The 18739-nt window shown below is 45.2% G+C and overlaps 3 protein-coding genes across 11 annotated transcripts in view; 1 reads left to right on the plus strand and 2 right to left on the minus strand.

Moving 5' to 3' along the window:
• NUP88 (nucleoporin 88) overlaps positions 1 to 515 on the minus strand; it is a 30914-nt gene extending 30399 nt beyond the window's left edge. For both annotated transcript variants that reach the window (XM_069482093.1, XM_069482092.1), the window contains exon 1: positions 207 to 515. In XM_069482093.1, the coding sequence (XP_069338194.1) occupies positions 207 to 509 (303 nt within the window). In that variant the 5' untranslated portion in view covers positions 510 to 515. The remainder of the gene's footprint in view (positions 1 to 206) is intronic.
• A 631-nt stretch (positions 516 to 1146) lies between these two features.
• On the plus strand, positions 1147 to 10010 carry RPAIN (RPA interacting protein). Of its 8 annotated transcripts, XM_069482096.1 has the most exons (7): positions 1147 to 1329; positions 2509 to 2679; positions 4033 to 4093; positions 5965 to 6076; positions 6227 to 6290; positions 7720 to 7860; positions 9896 to 10010. In XM_069482096.1, exons 1-7 carry the CDS (start codon positions 1147 to 1149, stop codon positions 9923 to 9925), a joined length of 762 nt encoding a protein of 253 aa, XP_069338197.1. In that variant the 3' UTR covers positions 9926 to 10010. The 8 variants fall into 8 exon arrangements, 4 of the variants coding, with proteins under 4 accessions (XP_069338197.1, XP_069338198.1, XP_069338196.1 ...); XR_011234882.1 differs by lacking the exon at positions 6227 to 6290; XR_011234884.1 differs by lacking the exon at positions 5965 to 6076.
• A 66-nt stretch (positions 10011 to 10076) lies between these two features.
• C1QBP (complement C1q binding protein) lies at positions 10077 to 17333 on the minus strand. Its single transcript, XM_069483421.1, has 6 exons — positions 17002 to 17333; positions 16305 to 16455; positions 12255 to 12348; positions 10970 to 11065; positions 10617 to 10739; positions 10077 to 10467 (listed from the first exon to the last, which is right to left on the minus strand). Exons 1-6 carry the CDS (start codon positions 17231 to 17233, stop codon positions 10318 to 10320), a joined length of 846 nt encoding a protein of 281 aa, XP_069339522.1. The 5' UTR covers positions 17234 to 17333; the 3' UTR covers positions 10077 to 10317.
• Between the last annotated feature and the right edge of the window lie 1406 nt (positions 17334 to 18739).

Consider the following 18739-nt stretch of genomic DNA (forward strand, 5'->3'; position numbering starts at 1 on the left):
CAAAAGGTCGTAAGACCATGCTGGAGCGGAATAAAAATAAAAGCGAAGGACTTTCCCTCTTGAAGTGGGACGTCCCCGGAAGGACGTCAGCTTACGCCTGAATAGCAGACCTACCAGAGGACGAAACACAGCCAAGATGGGAAGGGAACAAAAAAACTAGTTCAGACCCCGGCCGAGGGTCACTTCCAAGAGCTGCCTGGCCGTACCTGGTACTGGGAGAGGGGGGGCTCCTCGCCGCCACCGCTGGGGCCCCGAAGGCGAACGACTAAGAAGGAGCTGCCTTCTCCGTCCCACAGGAAGAGCTCTCCGCCGAGGCCGAAGACCAAGTTTCTCGTCAGCAGCGGCAGAGGCGGCGGCGGCGACAAAGGTAATGATGAAGAAGCTGATTTCTCAGCCTCGGCTGGGCCCTGGTTTTTCAGTCCCTCCCGGAGCCGCAAGAACACGACATGGCTAGGAAGCCAGGTCTGCCACAGCTCACCGTCGCCCACGGGCCCTTCGGCAGCCGCCATCTTGGTTCAACTGCTCTCCTCTTTCCAGTTGCTCAGCCCGCCGCAGAGCGCAGCCAATCCGCGGCCAGCCTTCGGCCAATTACTAAACAGGCGGTCCGGAAGCACGAGAGGCTCGTGCTAGGGGCGGGACGAAGGAGCGGCCAGCCCATCAGGCAGGCGCATCGTCAGAGGAAAGCCAATCGCCAGTCTAGCATTTATTCTGAAGCCAAAGGGGGCGGGGCGAGAAGGCAACAGAACAGTACGCAGGCGGTCCGGAAGCACGAGAGGCTCGTGCTAGGGGCGGGACGAAGGAGCGGCCAGCCCATCAGGCAGGTGCATCGTCAGAGGAAAGCCAATCGCCAGTCTAGCATTTATTCTGAAGCCGAAGGGGGCGGGGCAAGAAGTCAACAGAACAGTACCTGTGGGGAGAAAGCTTTGGTGCTGCTGAAGTGTAGTACCTGAAGAGAGTCTGAGACCTGTGTATCTAATTGCCTAGTGGACACCTCACCTCCGCGCATCCAGAACGTTCTTTCAAGACTTATCTCCGTCAGTGCAGGTTGGGTTTACTTCACAAATGTTACGACTTCAGCCACGCATCCTCGGGTTGCCCGAATCTTCCTGTCGGGCCCGTAGGTAAGACCACACTTCCCAGAATTCCATGCGTTTTAAGCGCGTTCAGCAGCCAGAAACATCCACTCCCAGAGTTCCGTGCGCGCCCCTAGCGGGCGGTGCTTTTGTTGGCGACTCCGGGAAGGAGGAGATGGCAGACCCGTCGGGATCTCGGCACCGCTCGCTGTACAAGCTGGTGGGCTCGCAGCCTTGGAAAGAGGCTTTCAGGCAGGTGAGTGTGGGGTGTGGGCCGTGGTTTGCTCCCCAGACTGCTCGCAGGGACTGCTGTCCTCTTTGCCTTCGTCTCCGCCCTGCTCTTTGAAGCAGGTGCCGGGAGCGCTTGACCAGCGGAGGTGGACCTCGAACCCAGACCTTCAGACAGGAGGTCTTGGCCACCAACCCGGCGCCTCCAGGAGGAGTGTTTGGTCCCCTGAGTGTGGGACGAGCCTGGGTGGGCTCTGTCCCAGGAAGCCTTGTTTTTGGATTTGGGTGTGTTGTAATTTTGAAATGTGGTTAAGACAGTACCCTTTGTACCTCTACAGTAAGACCACCTACTGTTGTTGGGTACGGGGGCACCAGGAGAGGCACTTTGTATATGTACGTCATGTGAGAGAGAAATTATTTCTATTCTAGAGAGTAGTAAACACTGAGGCTCGAAAGAGCTTTCGTTACGAAGTCTTAGCAGAGTTGTACTCTATCTGCCTCAGTTCTGGCCTCTTCTGAACACAGATGGGTGCCAGTAAGTAACGTTACCTATTTCTCCAGGCATCTCTAAAGCAGTGGATGTATTCCAGGAAAATAATCTGACGCTAGAAAGATTGTGTACATCAGGGTTTCTCAGCCTTGGCTATTGGCATTTTGAGGGAGATCGTTTTTTGTTGTGAAGGACTACTCTATACATTGTAGGATGTTTAGCAGCATTCCTGGTCTCTACCCACTAGATGCCAATAGTACTACAACCAGAGATGTGACAACCAAAATGTCTCCAAGCATTGTCAAGTGTCCCCTGGGGATAAAATCATCCTGAATTGAGAAACACTGTTGTACAGGAAGGCCATCACCACAGCCGTATCTAGAGTAGAAAGAACTTGGAAGCAATATAAAGGTTCTGTAATAGGACAGTAGATGCTGAGATACTATACACCAAGCCATTAAGGAAGCTGGCACAGAAGATAGGATATGAAATATGGTGATCTAGAAATACATGAACAAAGCATTGTAATTTTATGTATCTCCAAGTGGATAAGGACTGGAGGGGAATATGCAAAAATAACAGTAGTTAGGATGATAGTTGAAATTTTGTGTCTATAAATTTCCTTTGATGTTTTACCAACTAATCTAAGAGTTTTTGTGTGTGTTTTTTTAATGGAATTTCCCCCCCACCCATCTTGCTTTTTTTTTCTCCCCCAAGAGATGCCTGGAGAGAATGAAAAACAGTCGGGCCAGACTCCTGAACAGGTACCGCAAAACTGGAGGCAATATGCCAGGGAGAGCTCAAAACACCTTTCTAGTGCAAGAGGTGATGGAAGAAGAGTGGAAGGCTTTGCATTCAGTGGAGAACCATCCAGAGGCTTTGGCTCAGGTTAGTCTGGGCTATGTGTTTTCAGGGAGGGGGACTATACCACCAAGAACTAGTGTTCTCTATACCTGTTTATGCAAGTCCTCTAAGCCCAGCCCCCAACTCCCAATTAGAATTCTAACAGCCTTTAACTCAGGCTTATCTACCTTTAATGTTAGGCTCCTCTATTATAATGGATCAATGGTTCCTTAGTACCCTACTGTAGACCTGCTGTATCATTGCAACATCATCACTTATGAAACTAAAAAGAAAGAAATTTTGTTTTTTGCCTTCACCTTTGGAAATTATTCAGTAGGCATCAGCTAGGAATCTCTTTTTAAAAAGCTTTCCAGGAACTTTGTGATTCTAATTTCAATCAGAGTTGGGAACTGGGTATGGATAGGAAACCATTTACAGTATATCAAGAAGAGCACTGGACTGGAAGTCAGGATAGGAAACCATTTACAGTATATCAAGAAGAGCACTGGACTGGAAGTCAGGAGTTCTGGATTCTAATCCTGGTTTTACTGTTGACTCTTCTCTCTGCCTCTTTGAGCTTTAGTTTTCATATTATAAAATGGAGAAGATAATGTTGTCCAAAATGTGAGTACTATGTAAGAAAACGTGAGAAACTGCTTTGAAGCCATCAAAGCAGCTGAATTGTGAAATGCGATACTACATAACATTTAATTTTAAAGTGACATGAAATCAATAGACTTCTAACAAGTTCAAGGTTGTAAAAAAATGCACAAATATAGCTTAAAACCTCTTTGAAAACTCAGTGGGTCCCTCAATTATACACATTACTGCAGCTCATACTACATTCTCCAAACATGTTTTGAGTACCTGCTACGTGCTAGACACTGTAAGGTGCTGGAGTAAACCTAATAGATAGCAGCCATATGGAATCTCCAGATAATGGAGAAATATATAGCCATGTTACTATATAATGCATTATTCAGTGGCTTCTGTGTGTACTGTAGTATGCTAGTGTTTGCCTTTCCATCACCACAAGTGGTGCTGATAATAACCCTCTCAGGTGGGTTTTATTCCCACTTTACAAAGGCCAAAACGGAGTTTTACAGAGATTAGGAACTTTCCTGTGGTCACATAGCCTTGGAAGAACATATACTTAACTGCTACCCTATACTGTTTCCCCCAAAATTGGTGCTGTTATTTTGTCATGGATAGTTTGATCATTTGTTGGTGACTTAGCATGACCACCTTACCCTGTAGTCAGCATATTCTGCAGGAGGACTGGATTGATTTTTTCAAGTAAATCTAGGTTCTTCAAGCCAGCTTCCAAGTATGAATTGTTGTGAGACTTGGTGGCTGATTATTATTTCAAACCTCTGATAACTCCACTTTCTCTTGCAGTTGGAGGAGGTGATGGACCTGGCTGTACTGGAGGAAATCCAGCAGGAGCTGATTGAGCAAGGTAGCCCCTGGGAGTAGTCCTTCCTACCTGTATTTAGCTACTCTAATGCTGACTTTTCCTTCAATCAGGATTAGTTCTTAACTCCCCTCCTACCTCCATCTTCAGTCAAGTGGCCAGAAGGCTCTGTTTGTACTCGGAAGTCTTGGCTGTCCATCTTCCCAATAATAAGTGTCTTCAAGGTACTAGGCTTTGTGCTGAGAACTTCTCATTTCCTGATATTGTTTTCTCCTGTGACTACTGTAGAAGCTAGTTCTATTTGACAGAATAGAAGGTGGTGTTCTCATGCAGATCACACAGCTAGTAAGTGTTGGAGTTGGAAAGCAAAATCAATTGTGTGAGTCTAGTTCCCATGTTTATTCTACTATCCTACCTCTTTCTTAACAGGTTAATAGAAAGGGGTTAATTTACAAGATACAGTGCATGGTCAGATCCCTTGCTCCACCCACTTTAAGTGCCCTCTCTCCCATCCATTCTTTACTGACTCCCCAGGATCTTGTGACACTCGAGGTGTCCATAGCACCATGTAGAGAGTATAATTTAGCAAGTCACTTATTCCACATATCTTGTCTTGACTAGGTTTCATTTTTATCACCTGTAGAGATAATAGACTTACCTTGTAAGTTTATTGTAAGGCTTAAATAATATATGTAGAAGACGTTAAAGCAGTGACTGGCATATAGAAAGCTTTCAATAATTGATAGGTAGTGTTATGGGGAGGCAGAAGCACATACTCTGGAGCCACACTGCTAAGATTCATTTCTCAGCTTTACCACTTGACTGAACAAAGTGCTTCATTTCCCTGTGCCTGTTTCTTCATCTTCAGAATAAGGATAATAACAGTGAAGAAGTAATATATGTAAAGAACTGAAAATAGCATTTGACACATAGTAAATTCTATACAAGTGTTAGTTGTTATGCTTGTCATTATTGACTCCAGTTAGACTATAAATTCCTTGAGTTATCTTTTTTTTTTTTGGTAGAGACATGGTCTTGCTATGTTGCCCATACTGATCTCAAACTACTGGCCTCAGGTAATCCTCCCATCTCAGCCTTTGGGGTTACTGGCATGAGCCACTGCACCTGGCCAATCTTTTTTTTTTATTGATTTTCCCTTCTCCTACCCATAAAACAATGAGGGATATATTTAAAAACTCTGAAGTGATAAGGATTTACTGTGTTGTGCTATACTCACAAAAAGAACATTCTACAGTAGAGGTTGGCAAACTTTCTGGGAAGGGCCAGATAGTAAATATTGTAGACTTTGTGGTCCATGTGGTCTCTGGCACAGCTACTCAGCTCTGCTCTTGTCGTGGAAAAGCAGTTATAGACCCTATGTAAATAAGAATGTGGCTGTAGTTTGCTGACCCCTGCCTCTAGACCGTGGGCTCACAAGGGCAGGAGTCTTTTTCATCCGTGTATCCCTATGACTAGCACATACTAGGTACTGTTGCATGTTTGCTGAATGAATGAGTACACAGATTCTGAACAACATAGATTCCAAGTATGTGGACATTGGGAAACAGATTACTTTAGGCTCAGCTGGGTAGGCCTGGTGTCAGAAGTAAGTGCTTTGTAAGTATCAGCTTTCTGCAATTGCCCCTGGGACCCTGTCATTCCACATCTCTGCTCCTGTGGCCTCCAGAGATGTACATGAAAGTTGTCTCCTTGTCCCTTACCCGCCTCTTCACGGGGAGGGGAAGAGATACTACAAGATGAAGCTAACCTGAGAGAGCGGTAAATAAATACCAGTGATTGGTACTATGGTATCTTTCCCTTGTTTGGAGGAAGCCTTTGAAGGTGAAGCTTAGCATTAAATACAGGGCAACCTGAGTGAAGCATGTTGAAGCATTCCAACTTCCTTTGCCTTGCAGAACAGTCCATCATCAGCGAGTATGAGAAGAGCTTGCAGTTTGATGAAAAGTGTCTCAGCATCATGCTGGCTGAGTGGGAGGCAAACCCCCTCATCTGTCCTGTGTGTACAAAGTAAGAGTTTATAAAACCTTTTCGGCATTACTGGTTCCCATCCCCCACTCCAAGGTGAGTGGAATTTCCCCCAAAAATCTGTTGCCTGAAAAGGTTTGGAGATCCAGGTCTGGTGGCCATGATGCTCCAGGATCCTAATTCTGCTTCTAGGTATAACCTGAGAATCACAAGCGGTGTGGTCATGTGTCAGTGTGGCCTGTCCATCCCATCTCACGTGAGTGTTCCACACAGATTTCTTGCCACCTCCTCCCACGTGTATCTACTTTCTTGAAGAACCTCTGGTGGTGGGCTGGAGCTGATTGTGCACATCTCTTCCCAATTTCATGTTCAGTGATGTCACATTGGTAGCTTCAAATCAACCATGGTGAGGATATATACAGCATGAAAATTGGTAAATACTTCAGAACAGGGCTTCTATGTCCCTGGAGGCCCACACTGCTTAACATCTTTATAGAGATCTCAGTTTAGAGTTCGAAATGCCTGTATCTGATCTTCCATTATAATTTTCCATATATGAAGACAAACTTAATTCAGAATTTAAGATTTAGTAATCTTGAAATACAGGAACCCTCTTGTCTGAGATGATGGGGACTGCACGTTTGCCAGTTAACTGAGTAATTAGTTAAAATGGCAAATTATAAAAATGACTCATTTTATAATTTTCAGACATACAGATTTATTTGCCTGTCCTTGGGGCTCTGCTGACTAGAAAGCTGAGTCATCTTTTTTATGTAAACAACCCCTGTAATAGTCTAGAGTTGCCAGTTTTGCTTCTATACAGTGGATCTAGAAGCTGAGTGTGCAACTTTAGGATTTTTTCCTCATCTTTTACCTAATTCAAAAGCTTTTTAAAAATTTTTTTTTTTTTTTTTTTTGGCGACAGGGTCTTGCTCTGTCACCCAGGCTAAAGTGCAGTGGCACAATCATAGCTCACTGCAGCCTTGAACTCCTAGGCTCAAGCAATCCTTCTGCCTCAGCCTCCTGAGTAGCTGGGACTGCAGGCACTTACCACCATGCCTGGTTAAATTTTTTTCCTATATTTTATAGATGGGGTCTCACTGTGTGGCCCAGGCTGGTCTTAAACTCCTGACCTCAAGGGTTTCTCCCACCTTGACCTCCCAAAGCGTTAGGATTACAGGCGTGAGCCACTGAACCCAGCCTGCTCTTTTTTTATTGTTTTAAAGTTTCCTAAAGTTTTAAGCTTATCATAAAAAAAACTTTATTTTCATCCCCCTATGTCACTGGTTTACATATTATATAATTAAATCACTGAGTTCAATTAGCACAGACAGATGTGGGAGCAAACACTGCTGATGCTTGGTAAAAATACACTCAGCTGGTGGGGGCAGGAGCAGAGGGAGGCTAGAAAATAGCTCAGTATCTTTTTTAATGTTCTTTGTGCCATGAGTGGCAGTCGGTGTGTTTTATGGCAGGAGTGGAGAGCACTGGTAATCTGGAGAAGGGGTTAAATGGAGATTGGTTAAAAGATCTTCTTAGTACAGTCATGGACCCAAGAGGTTCTTGAAAGCTCCAAGGAATCAGGACATGACAGCAAGGCAGACTATAGTGGTTGGCAGGAGGCATCAGGATTTTCAAACTATTATCACGTTGTTCAGATTAGGTTGAATGTTTGTATTTTTTAGGGTCCAGAGTTGACAGAGCAGAAGCTTCGTGCCTATTTAGAGGCAAGTGTAAATGAGCACAGTGCACATTGTTTCCACACACCTCAATTTTCAGTCACTGAAGGAATAGAAGAAAAGTCCAGTCTTCTTATGAGCTGCCTGGTAAGCCTCTCATGGGACCCAGTCTGTGGTAAGCGGGGGTCGGTGGTTGGTTTTATTCCCACCTTGGTAGAAATAATGGCTTAGAAACAGCTGGTGGGGCCAGGAGCGAAGGGAGACTAGAAAATAGCTATCTTTTTTAATGTTCTTTGTGCCATGAGTGGCAGTCAGTGTGTTTTATGGCAGGAGTGGAGAGCATTGCTAGTCTGGAGAAGGGGTTAAATGGAGCTTGGTTAAGAGATCTTCTTTATGAGCTGTTTGATGGCGTTTATTCTCTGAGGAATTTACTTACATAGAAAAGTGAAGGTCACAGGTCACTTCAACAAAAAGGCCAATCATCCCCTGAAAGGGAAAGGGAAGAGGCTGCGTAGGATCGTGGCAGGAGCATTGGTCTGGGAGTTAGGAAGCCTGGCTGCACTGTCTGCTCCTTAGGTCAGCCGGTCGTTTCATAACTGTCACACCCAGGTAGGCCTTCCTGGCACCAGTTTTGCAAAAGGAAGCAGGACAGGAAGCACAGCAGGGCAGCACCAGGCTTGTCCCTCAGCAAGTCTTCACAGAGGTCCAAGGGTTAGTCTCTAGCCTGAGTACCTGATGCCATGTCACTTCTAACAGTGTTGCAGTTACCTGTTCATGTCTTTGTCCTTGAGGCCAAGGACTGCATCTTTTACTCTTAATGCTTTCCACTAAGTAGGTGCTTAATATGTTTATGCAGATGAGTTAAGGTAGGAGAGTTGCAGAGGCCCAAGTCAGTGGCTTCAGCTTCTGCCTTCTTGGTAAAGTGAACAAGTGAGTCGTCCACAGATTGTAATGGTAGCAGAGCTGGAGTGTGGAGGTCCTTGAGTGTGAAAGTTTCAGACCAAGTGCTGGAGAGGATGGCAAGGGCAATTAAAAGGACTGCCTAACTGCTGAGTGGACAGCTGCAGCTTAGCAGGTATTTGTCGGGGACCCCAGTCATCCACTCACCTCAGCACTGGTGCCCTGGAGCTCAGAGCAGCAGTGATGCCAAGTGGATGGTGAGGTTTGAAAGGCAAGTGCTGTGCAGCAGTCCTAGGGAGAGTGTGACTGGCAGTGCTGGCTCTGGAGTGGACAGGGAGACCATTGTTGGGAAAGGGGGTGTCACGGCAAAGATGGGCAACAGGTGAGGGAAAGACAGAATTATACTCAGCAGGCTCCCAGAGTTCAACCAACATTTTGAAAGGTAGACATTTGGAATGCTCTAGAGTTTGTTTGCCACTAGACCTTCAGTTTTCACTTAAGCGGGGGAATGAAGGACCCTTGGGTTAAGATCCAGTGAGGTCAGGGTGTAGGGTAATTCAGCATACATGTTGAGGATGAGGTGGAAGATAGGTGTGGGTTACAGAAGATGGTGATGTATTTCAAGGACTTGGAATATTTGAGATATGACGGTGATTTGGTGGTGGTCATGCAGATGGAATATGCTAAACTGCCTATTAGCAAGGTTTATAGTGCCTTCCAGAGAAAGCCAAATATATTACCAATGAAGTAGAAAGAGTCAAGGTTAAGGATAGACAAGATCCCTTAGCATGGAATCAGGGGCAAGTTTTATACTCACATGCTTACTGATAATACAGGTCAAGGGAAGATGTAGTATAATCAGTGGGCCTCCAAGTTCTTTCTACCTGTAGTGAGCATGCCGGTGTCAATCTTGTATTGGAGTCTCACCTCCTTGCTGGGCTCAAAGCTCCAAGCTGTAAAGAGTTTGAATAATCTTTCAGGTCACAGGTTTCTTGAGGGTGAGGATATTTGATTATTTCATCTCCAGGATTTGATCTTAGCTCGAAGATTACATAGCTAATGGTTTCTAAGGCTGTTGTTGGAATGCTACAGGACAGCAAAGACCCTGGAGCCAAGCCCAAGGAGGGGGCGGGGGTTCATCAGAGGCCTCTTTGACAAACACCACTGAACTAATTCATAATTGTAACTGAACTCAGCATCTTCTATATTAAGATCCAAATATTAAGATAATTTTCATGACTAGAATGTAACTTGGGCTAATTTTTTTTCTATTTAAATCTAGGCTTGTGATACTTGGGCTGTGATCCTCTAAACAAACAACTCGTTCACTGAGAAGGAGCCTTGTATATACAAACCTCTTATTTGTAACTTTTTTGTATTAAAACTTTTCAAACATGTCTGCTCCTGGTGTCTTGTGATACAGATTGGAGGGGAAGAAATAGAAATGGAAAAGACAAACTACCTTGGAGGAGATAAACCAGTTTTATTGTCCATCATTATGTTATACAAAAATCTAGATTTGTACAGAAAAAAAGCAAATGAATACTAAACGAGAATGCAAAAGAAATAATTTAAATTTGCTATTTTTTTCCATGATAGTAGGATGATAACCATTTCAAAGCACATGTGTCTGGCTTCAGAGAAGGATTTGTTCATCGGCCAAACCCTGCCATAAAAGAAAGGCTTTCAGTGTCCCTGTATGCTCTACTGGCTCTTGACAAAACTCTTGAGATCTTCAAGAAAAGTAATGTACTCCTGGTGTTCCAGGGCTGTGCTGAGCTCCACCAACTCATCCGCAAAAGTGTTGTCCACCCCTCGGTCCGCAAGGAAATCCATTAGATGGTCATACAAGGCCTATGAAGAACAACATGTACTAGTTTTTTTTTTTTTTTAAAAAAAGGACAATCTGTAATGCATATTAATTAAAATCCTTCTTTCTCTCCTTGAACTAGGACCATCCCACGCAAAGCCCAAGAGCATATCCCCTCTTATCAAGTACTCACCCAGTCTAGGGAATCTGTGTTGAGTGTATAATTAGTGTCCTTCCATTCAGAATCACTGGTGGACTGAAAGCTAACTTCCCTGATAGAGAAAATGTCACTCTCATCCTCCTCCTCTTGTCCAACCTGAAAGGAAATGTACTTGGGGAAACTGGGGTTTTTCAGGACAAGCCAGACTCAAGCAAAGAAAATGACTTTACAGCTTGAAACTCACCAGGTTTTACTCCTATTCCCTCATCCCCCACCTCTCTTCCCCTGGTCTAAGATACAAAGTCTTTTAAGTGTCTGCTAAAAAGGACCAGGAAGGTCCCAGAAACTCCTTGTTCCCAGGGGGCTGGCAAGTCCGCCCTGCATACCTCATCCTCTGGATAGTGGCAGTCCAGCACAAGGGCCTTCTTGCCGTCGTTCTTTGTAACTTCAACCACGAAATTAGGAGTTGATGTCAGTTCAGGCTGGGGAAACAAAAAGTACATGCCATTGTTGGAAAGGGTTGGATGCCTGGACCAAAGGTCTCAGACAGTTCAGAGTGTCTGATGGCCACTACTATTAGGACATTATTTAGCCACTTTAATAGTCTTATGCTATAGCATTCCCAAATAAGCAGCTTAGAATCTTTAACACAGGATATCTCACTTCTGTTAGCACCCTACTTGGTTAAAGAACACACTGGGTTTAGAATGAAATGTGCATTCTGTCCCTAGCCATGTGCCAATTATTTGACATTTAGATCAGTCCCTTAAGTTTCTTAGGCCTGTTTCTCCATCCATACACTGCAAAGTTTGCTTAAGTTTCCAAGATCTCTTTCCAGGTTGACTGTTTGAGGAGTCATCCTTTAGTACAGACCATAATCAAAGGCCGGTGGTGCATCTGGCTAAGCGGCCATCCTACTGGCTGAATAATGGCAGCAGCTCCTCCTCTGATGGTGAGCCCTGGGAGCAGACTGAGTCCAATGTCAGGGAGATGCTAGTCAGGGTGTTGAGACAGAAGCACCTTGGAGGACTGTGTTCTCCAAGCTAGGCCAAGAGGTAAGACTGTACTGATGCCTGCTTGGACAGATCTAGGGAGCCTGTGGCTCTCATACTGGTTTCTAGGCTAGGCACAACACTTCCCAAAATGTTTGAAAACGGGGTCCCATCCAGGTCCAACCCAGAGGGCCAGAAACCTAAGGAAAAGATTTCCACCTAGCCAAGTGTTAAAAATCTCTGTTGCTGCTGGCTTTCTTATCTTGGTTAAGTGGCTAGTGTTTGTTACCAACTTGTGACATTTTAGGAACATTCCTCACATGGAAATACACCAAATGATAATCTCCTATATCAAACATCTCCCTATCACAGGAAGGGCTGAGACAGTTTCAGTTCCTTTCTGTTAAGAGAATACAGGCCAAACTATAAAGCCTGAGCCTGCAGATGCCAACTTATTCAGTCCCTGGAAAAGAAAGGGGGCCACAGCCCCAGTCTTAAAGCTGGCCAGAAACTATTGATTGTGGCACTCAGCAAGTCCCAAGGATGGGTGTCCTTTGCCTTATCTCTTCTAGCATTAGAGGGAATTTAAAAAGAGAAGAAGAAAGAAATGCTCCTTCTCTAAGCCCCTGGGGCAGCCCATCAGAACTGAGGTAAAAGTTAATAAGCGTGAGGAGCTTACCTCTTGTTCCTCAACCTTTTGCCCTTGGGAGGACTCCTCCTCACCATCAAATGTTGGTGGGATGCTGTTGTTAATGTTGAAAGTGACAGTGATCCTAGAAAAGCAGAACACATAGACAAAGCACAGTTTTACCCGAGTAGATTAACAGATAAGCATGGAGACATGCAACAGTTAAGGTTTACTGAAACAACGCCTGTCCTAGCTGATTGTATATCTGAATTATTTGCAGAACTTAAAAAGGGCTGCGTGCCTACATCCAACCCTGAGACTGATTCAGCAGGTCCAGAGTGTGCCTACTATGTGCCAGCTGCTGGAAGTCAAACCTACAGGCCCTAGTTTATCTCAGCTGGTCATGTGTGGGCTACTTCCATCAGGCCAGTGCCCCAGGGCTCATTGCCATGTGCCCACTGGTTGGCTCAAAGCCACAGCCCCTGACACTGTCCACCCTGCTCTTTCTTGGTAAAAGTGAGCAGCTGAGAAGCTGGTGGGATGGAATAGAAGCCCCTTTAAGAGCTTTTCTCCCCCACAAAACCTGCCTCTGGAAGGAAGGGAAGGAGCACTGAGGGCTGCATCAGCTGAGGACCAAGAGCAGCCCTAGCCCTAGGAAGGGGAGGCCTCACAAAGAACAGCATGATGCAGGACAGATCATTCTTCAGAGTACTTATTGCTGACCCCTGGAGTCGTGCTAACTGGCTGCCTTGCCATGAAGCAGCTTTCCCATAGGAACAACTGCAGTTTGAGGTTCGGCCACAAAATTTGTTGAATCTGCAACAGTGCTGACCAAGCTGAGCTCCTGGACTCCTGGCCACAGAAATGCAGTGATGTTCATCAGAAGAAAAAGTTAACTCCAAATGGATCATAGACTTAAACCTGAGCTAAAACTATAAAACTCTTAGACGAAAACATAAGCATAAATCTTTACAACCCTGGGTTAAGCAGTGCTTTCTTAGATGTAACACTAAAAAGCAAAAGTGACAAAAGGGAAAATAGGTAAACTTGACTTCCATCAAAATTAAAAACTTGTGTGTCAAAAGATACAACCAAGAAAGTGAAAAGAAAACCCACAGGATGGGCAAAAACACTCACAAATCCTGTATCTGATAAAGGAATTATATCCAGAAAATATAAAGAACTCTAACAATAATAAAAAGACAAATAGCTCTATTTAAAAATGGGCAAGGAATTTTAACAGACATTTCTTCAAGGAAGAAATATAAATGGTCAATAAACACAAAAAGATGCTCAACATCATTAGTCATCAGAGGAATTGAATCAAAATCACAATGAGATACCACTTCACATCCACTAGGATGGCCAAAATGATAAAGGGACAGTAAGGCCGGGCGCGGTGGCTCACGCCTATAATCCTAGCACTCTGGGAGGCCGAGGCGGGTGGATCGCGGCGGGTGGATCGCTCAAGGTCAGGAGTTCGAGACCAGCCTGAGCAAGAGCGAGACCCCGTCTCTACTAAAAATAGAAAGAAATTATATGGACAACTAAAAATATATATATAGAAAAATTAGCCGGGCATAGTGGCGCATGCCTGTAGTCCCAGCTACTTGGGAGGCTGAGGCAGGAGGATCGCTTGAGCCCAGGAGTTTGAGGTTGCTGTGAGCTAAGCTGACGCCACGGCACTCACTCTAGCCTGGGCAACAAAGTGAGACTCTGTCTCAAAAAAAAAAAAAAAAAAAAAAAAAAAAAGGTGGACAGTAAGTGTTGGCAAGCAGGTGGAGAAACTGGAACCCTCACACGCTGTTGTTGGAATCTTAGGACGGTGCAGCCACTTTGGAAACAGTCTGACAGTTTCTTCAAAAAGGTCAACATAGAGTTACTATGTGACCCAGCAATTCCACTCGCAGGTATATAAAGAGAAATAAAATATGTCAACAGAAAAACTTGTACACAAATGTTCACAGTATTCTTCATATAGCTAAAAGGTGGTGACAAGTCAAATGTCTATCAACTGATAGACAACTGGATAAAACATGGTATGTCCATACAGTGGAATATTATTCAGCCATATAAAGAAGCTAAGTACTGGCCGGGCGCGGTAGCTCACGCCTGTAATCCTAGCACTCTGGGAGGCCGAGGTGGGCGGATCGTTTGAGCTCAGGAGTTCGAGACCAGCCTGAGCAAGAGCGAGACCCCATCTCTACTAAAAATAGAAAGAAATTATATGGACAGCTAAAAATATATATAGAAAAAATTAGCCGGGCATGGTGGCGCATGCCTGTAGTCCCAGCTACTCGGGAGGCTGAGACAGGAGGATCGCTTGAGCTCAGGAGTTTGAGGTTGCTGTGAGCTAGGCTGACGCCACGGCACTCTAGTCCGGGCAACAGAGTGAGACTCTGTCTCAAAAAAAAAAAAAAATAAAAAAAAAAATAAAGAAGCTAAGTACTGATACATGCCACTGTCAGCATGGATGAACTCTGAAAACAACGCTAAGTTAAAGAAGGCAGACACAAAAGGCCACAAAATTATGATTCCATTTATGTGAAATGTCCAAAATAAGTGATGTACAGAGAAAGTAACTTAGTTGGTTACCAGGGGCTAGAGGGAGGGAGAAATAGTGATTGCTAATGGGTATTGTTTTGGGATGATGACAATGTTCTAGAATTAGACAGTGATGACTGATTATTGTATACTTCAACAAAAGGGTGAATTTTATGGTATATAAATTAAATCTCAATAAAGCTGTTATTAAAAAAAACAAGATACAGGCCAGGCGTAGTGGCTCACACCTATAATCCTACCACTCCCTATAATCCTGGCACTCTGGGAGGTTGAGGCAGGCGGATCGTTTGAGCTCAAGAGTTCGAGACCAGCCTGAGTGAAGAGCAAAACCCTGTCTCAACTAAAAATAGAAAGAAATTAGCTGGACAACTAAAAATATATGTAGAAAAAATTAGCCAGGCATGGTGGCGCATGCTTGTAGTCCCATCTACTCAGGAGGCTGAGGCAGAAGGATCGCTTGAGCCCAGGAGTTTGAGGTTGCTGTGAGCTAGGCTGACGCCACGGCACTCTAGCCCAGGCAACAAAGTGAGACTCTCTCAAAACAAACAAACAAAAACAAGATACAGATTTGCAAGCACATCGTGAGGTCAACTCTAAAAAAATTTCAAGAAAAATTAGAAGATTCTACATGTCTGTGTAACAGGATTATGTCATACTGGCATGACACAAGTATAAACAACACTTAACAGTCTAGGAGGGAGGAGCTGAACTAGGTTAAAAACTCCTGCCTCTGATGGCAACCCTCACTACATTGTAACCCTATCCTGTTACATTATTTTGTATTTTCAACTACTGTAAAAATTAGGGGACAGGAACAGGCCATTTTTTTTTTTTTTGAGACACAGACTCCCTGTCGCACAGCTGGAGGGCAGTGGCATCATCATCACCCACTGCAACCTCAAATTCCTGGGCCCCAGTGATCCTCCTGCCTCAGTCTCCCGAGTAGCTGGGACTAGAGGAACATGCCACTGTGCTCGGCTAATTTTTTTTTCCTTTTTTTTTTTTTTTAAAGTAGAGACAGGGTCTTGCTCTAGCCCAGGCTGGTCTTGAACTCCTGAGCTCAAACGATCCGCCCGCCTCAACCTCCCAGAGTGCTAGGATTACAGGGAGTGGTAGGATTGTAGGTGTGAGCCACTGTGCCTGGCCCCAGGCCAGTTCTATCAGGACTGTAAACCAGAGATCAAACTAATTCTTTCACTACTATAAGAACTTCTGAATCTGCATGCCTAAATTTAGCCAGGGCATGGCTTCCTTCAACAGTAAAGATTTACTGAATCTCTACCTTTCAGTGGACTTCCAGCTACATACTTTTGTGCTACTTTCTCTTATTGTCTCCTTAATAACCAGCCCACAGCAACTCTGTGCTCAGTGAATGAACTATCAGGAGCTTATGAAGTTGTTCAAAATGAATCCTCCTGTCTCTTGAAAACCATCTCTCATACCAAAAGTATCCACCTCTGAGGATGACCCAGGACAGGTCCTGTAGACTCACAGCTTTGGTCCCCTGGAGTCCACAGTCCCCAGACCAGTACTTACTTTTCCCCAGCAACTTTCCGCACTAATTTAGCTTCCGTTCCGTTCACTTCCAGCTCCCAACCTCCAGACATCTTGGGGAGGGACTTATGCTTCTGAATTTTCTTTTCCTCCTTAATTTCATCACTCAGAAATTCAACAAAAGCTTTGTCCCCTAGAAGGAAAATCCAGATGATACCCAAAAATAAAAGCCAATTAGTTTAGCATGAAACAATTACCCAGGTTACTGCAGCCAGAAATCTGGATTTGGACAGTTTCTAATCTCTCAACTATTATGGTTCCTCTGAGGCCTTAACCCAATTCAAACCTTTAAGCCTGTTTAACTGCAAAAATACCATAATACTATCAGTAGGTAGTTGAACTGGATTCTAGCAAAATGATTTCCAGTAATTCACCCATTATCACCTTTCGCTATAAAGCAAAACAATTTCCAATTTCCGTCTTCCACTTACCAGCGGATATAACCATGCTACTTTCAACCACGACCTTGGGCCCTCAGCCTTATCACCGCCCCAGAATATTTGGTGGGTGGGAGAGAAAGGGGAACGTGATCACACGTGGGTTTTACCCGCTGGCTGCCAAATATCACGGGCCTCGGGGATCGGTTCCGGGCGATTCACTCCTGGTAGTCTACGCTTTCCCTCTCCGGATGACCCCCGCAACCCGTCACAACGCCCCGACCCGCGTGCGCAAAACTCACCTTCGGTGTGCAGCGCGCCGCAGCCGCAGCCGCAGGCGCAGGGCCCGGGAGGCCGCAGGAGGACGGGCCGCCGCACCGACCCCGCGCGCACGCTGAGCAATCCGAAGGGCCGGGCGCATGGCCGTGGCGCCAGCTGCAGTAGCTGCCGGAGCGGGGGGGCTGGCGCGGCGGCGCGAAGGCCGGCGACGGCGGGGCCCAGGGCACGGGGCACACAGCGGAGCAGAGGGAGCATAGCGCAGGTAGCGGACGACACGTGCGTATGCGTGTGCGTGTGCGTGTGCGAATGCCGAGCCTGGCCCAGGGTCCCAGTGGCTTAGCGCGCCGCCGGAAGCCCCGCCCTCGCCGGAAGCGCCGCCCGCGCCGGCACCGTAAGACTGAAGGCCCATGGGCGGGATCGCGCCCTCTGCTGGGGACCTCCGGTACAGGCCTGAGTAGGCCTGGAGTCCGGATTCCTGCGCTCTCTGGCTGAGTTTGCCTGAGTCTGGTCTCCGAGGCTTTGTGTTTAATTCTCTCCAGTGGCTGCTTACACTCTCTCTATTTCCTCCTACTGTTCTCAAAGCACGCTAGACTTTCTGACTACGCAGATTGCACCCCCAACTCCCACCGGGCCCGACTCCAAGGTCACTTCCCATAGGAGGCCCTCCTGGAACATCCTCTCTTCCACCTCATAGCACATGCTTGTGCACACCCAGCCCCTATGCTTCACTCTCTTTCTGCAGGAACCTCCTGGCATCGCTGGTTTACCAGGCAGCATCCCCTCACTCCTGCCAGACTGTGAGACCCTGAAGGCCAGATCCATGACTAATTTCTGTCACCTTCCCACTCCGCACCCTCCAACCTTGCATCCAAGTTCTAAAAGTAACATCATTTTTCTGGGGACAAGAAGCCATGACTAACATCAGATTAAGGGTAAAACGAACAATCCTGCCGTTCTAGGATACACAGTAAATATAAGGTGCCAAGAAGGTATATCTTACCAAATTAGTGACAATGACAAGACTAATACTTAATATTTTCAAAACAGTTTTCTGTGAAGGGAAAACAGACCTAAGAAACAAGCCACACACATCATGTGCAAGATTTGTTTTTAATGGATTTGATAGTCAAGTGCAAATTTGAGCATTATATACAAAAGCTGATGTTTCTATAGTTATTTGTTTCAATAAGACCAGACTCAAAATACAACTTAAGCCTGAACCAACTGGATATTTTTTCTCCCTCTAGTTTTTTCTGCAAGTTATAATATTCTGATCAAATACAATCCCCACAGGTGCAATTGTTTCCTTATATGTTCAAGGAATGGCATCTTAGATGCACAGTGCCAAGCAGTTTCTGGTAACTGGATTAGGCAGATTCATGTATCAAAGTACAGTACATAATCAGGTTCCCCCATAGAACAAAACTTGCCTCCATTCTGGTATCTCTTTACATCTAGCAGAGATGCAGCATTAAGGGTTTTTATCAAGGACCTGGTGTTTGCAGTCTCTCCGCTTGTAATGAAATGTGTGCTAATTTGGATGTGTCACACTCCATGATTACTAGAAGACAAATATCTGAGGCATGCAATCCTCTTGGAGTGCATCTATTTACATGAAGCTGCTCATGGGAGCTGGTGATTGGTCCAGATATGGATCTCACAGGTTGCAAAAGAGGTGTCACACCATCAGAGATTCCACCAATTGAAAAAGTTGCTGAAGATTATATTATGGTATCATTGTGAAACATTTAACTTTCTTAA

The sequence above is a fragment of the Eulemur rufifrons genome, chromosome 9, assembly GCF_041146395.1.
Source record: "Eulemur rufifrons isolate Redbay chromosome 9, OSU_ERuf_1, whole genome shotgun sequence".
Taxonomy (NCBI): Eukaryota; Metazoa; Chordata; class Mammalia; order Primates; family Lemuridae; genus Eulemur; species Eulemur rufifrons.

Excerpts from the sequence above, each read along its gene's own strand:
- C1QBP (XM_069483421.1), bottom strand. The coding sequence starts at position 17,233 with ATGCTCCCTCTGCTCCGCTGTGTGCCCCGTGCCCTGGGCCCCGCCGTC. Across the intron at positions 16,456-17,001 it reads CGGCGCGCTGCACACCGAAG|GGGACAAAGCTTTTGTTGAA; the intron begins GTGAGTTTTGCG and ends TTTTCCTTCTAG. Across the intron at positions 10,740-10,969 it reads GCCACTATCCAGAGGATGAG|GTTGGACAAGAGGAGGAGGA; the intron begins GTATGCAGGGCG and ends ATTTCCTTTCAG.
- RPAIN (XM_069482095.1), top strand. The coding sequence starts at position 1,147 with ATGCGTTTTAAGCGCGTTCAGCAGCCAGAAACATCCACTCCCAGAGTT. Across the intron at positions 6,077-6,226 it reads ATCTGTCCTGTGTGTACAAA|GTATAACCTGAGAATCACAA; the intron begins GTAAGAGTTTAT and ends TTCTGCTTCTAG. Across the intron at positions 6,291-7,719 it reads GCCTGTCCATCCCATCTCAC|GGTCCAGAGTTGACAGAGCA; the intron begins GTGAGTGTTCCA and ends TGTATTTTTTAG.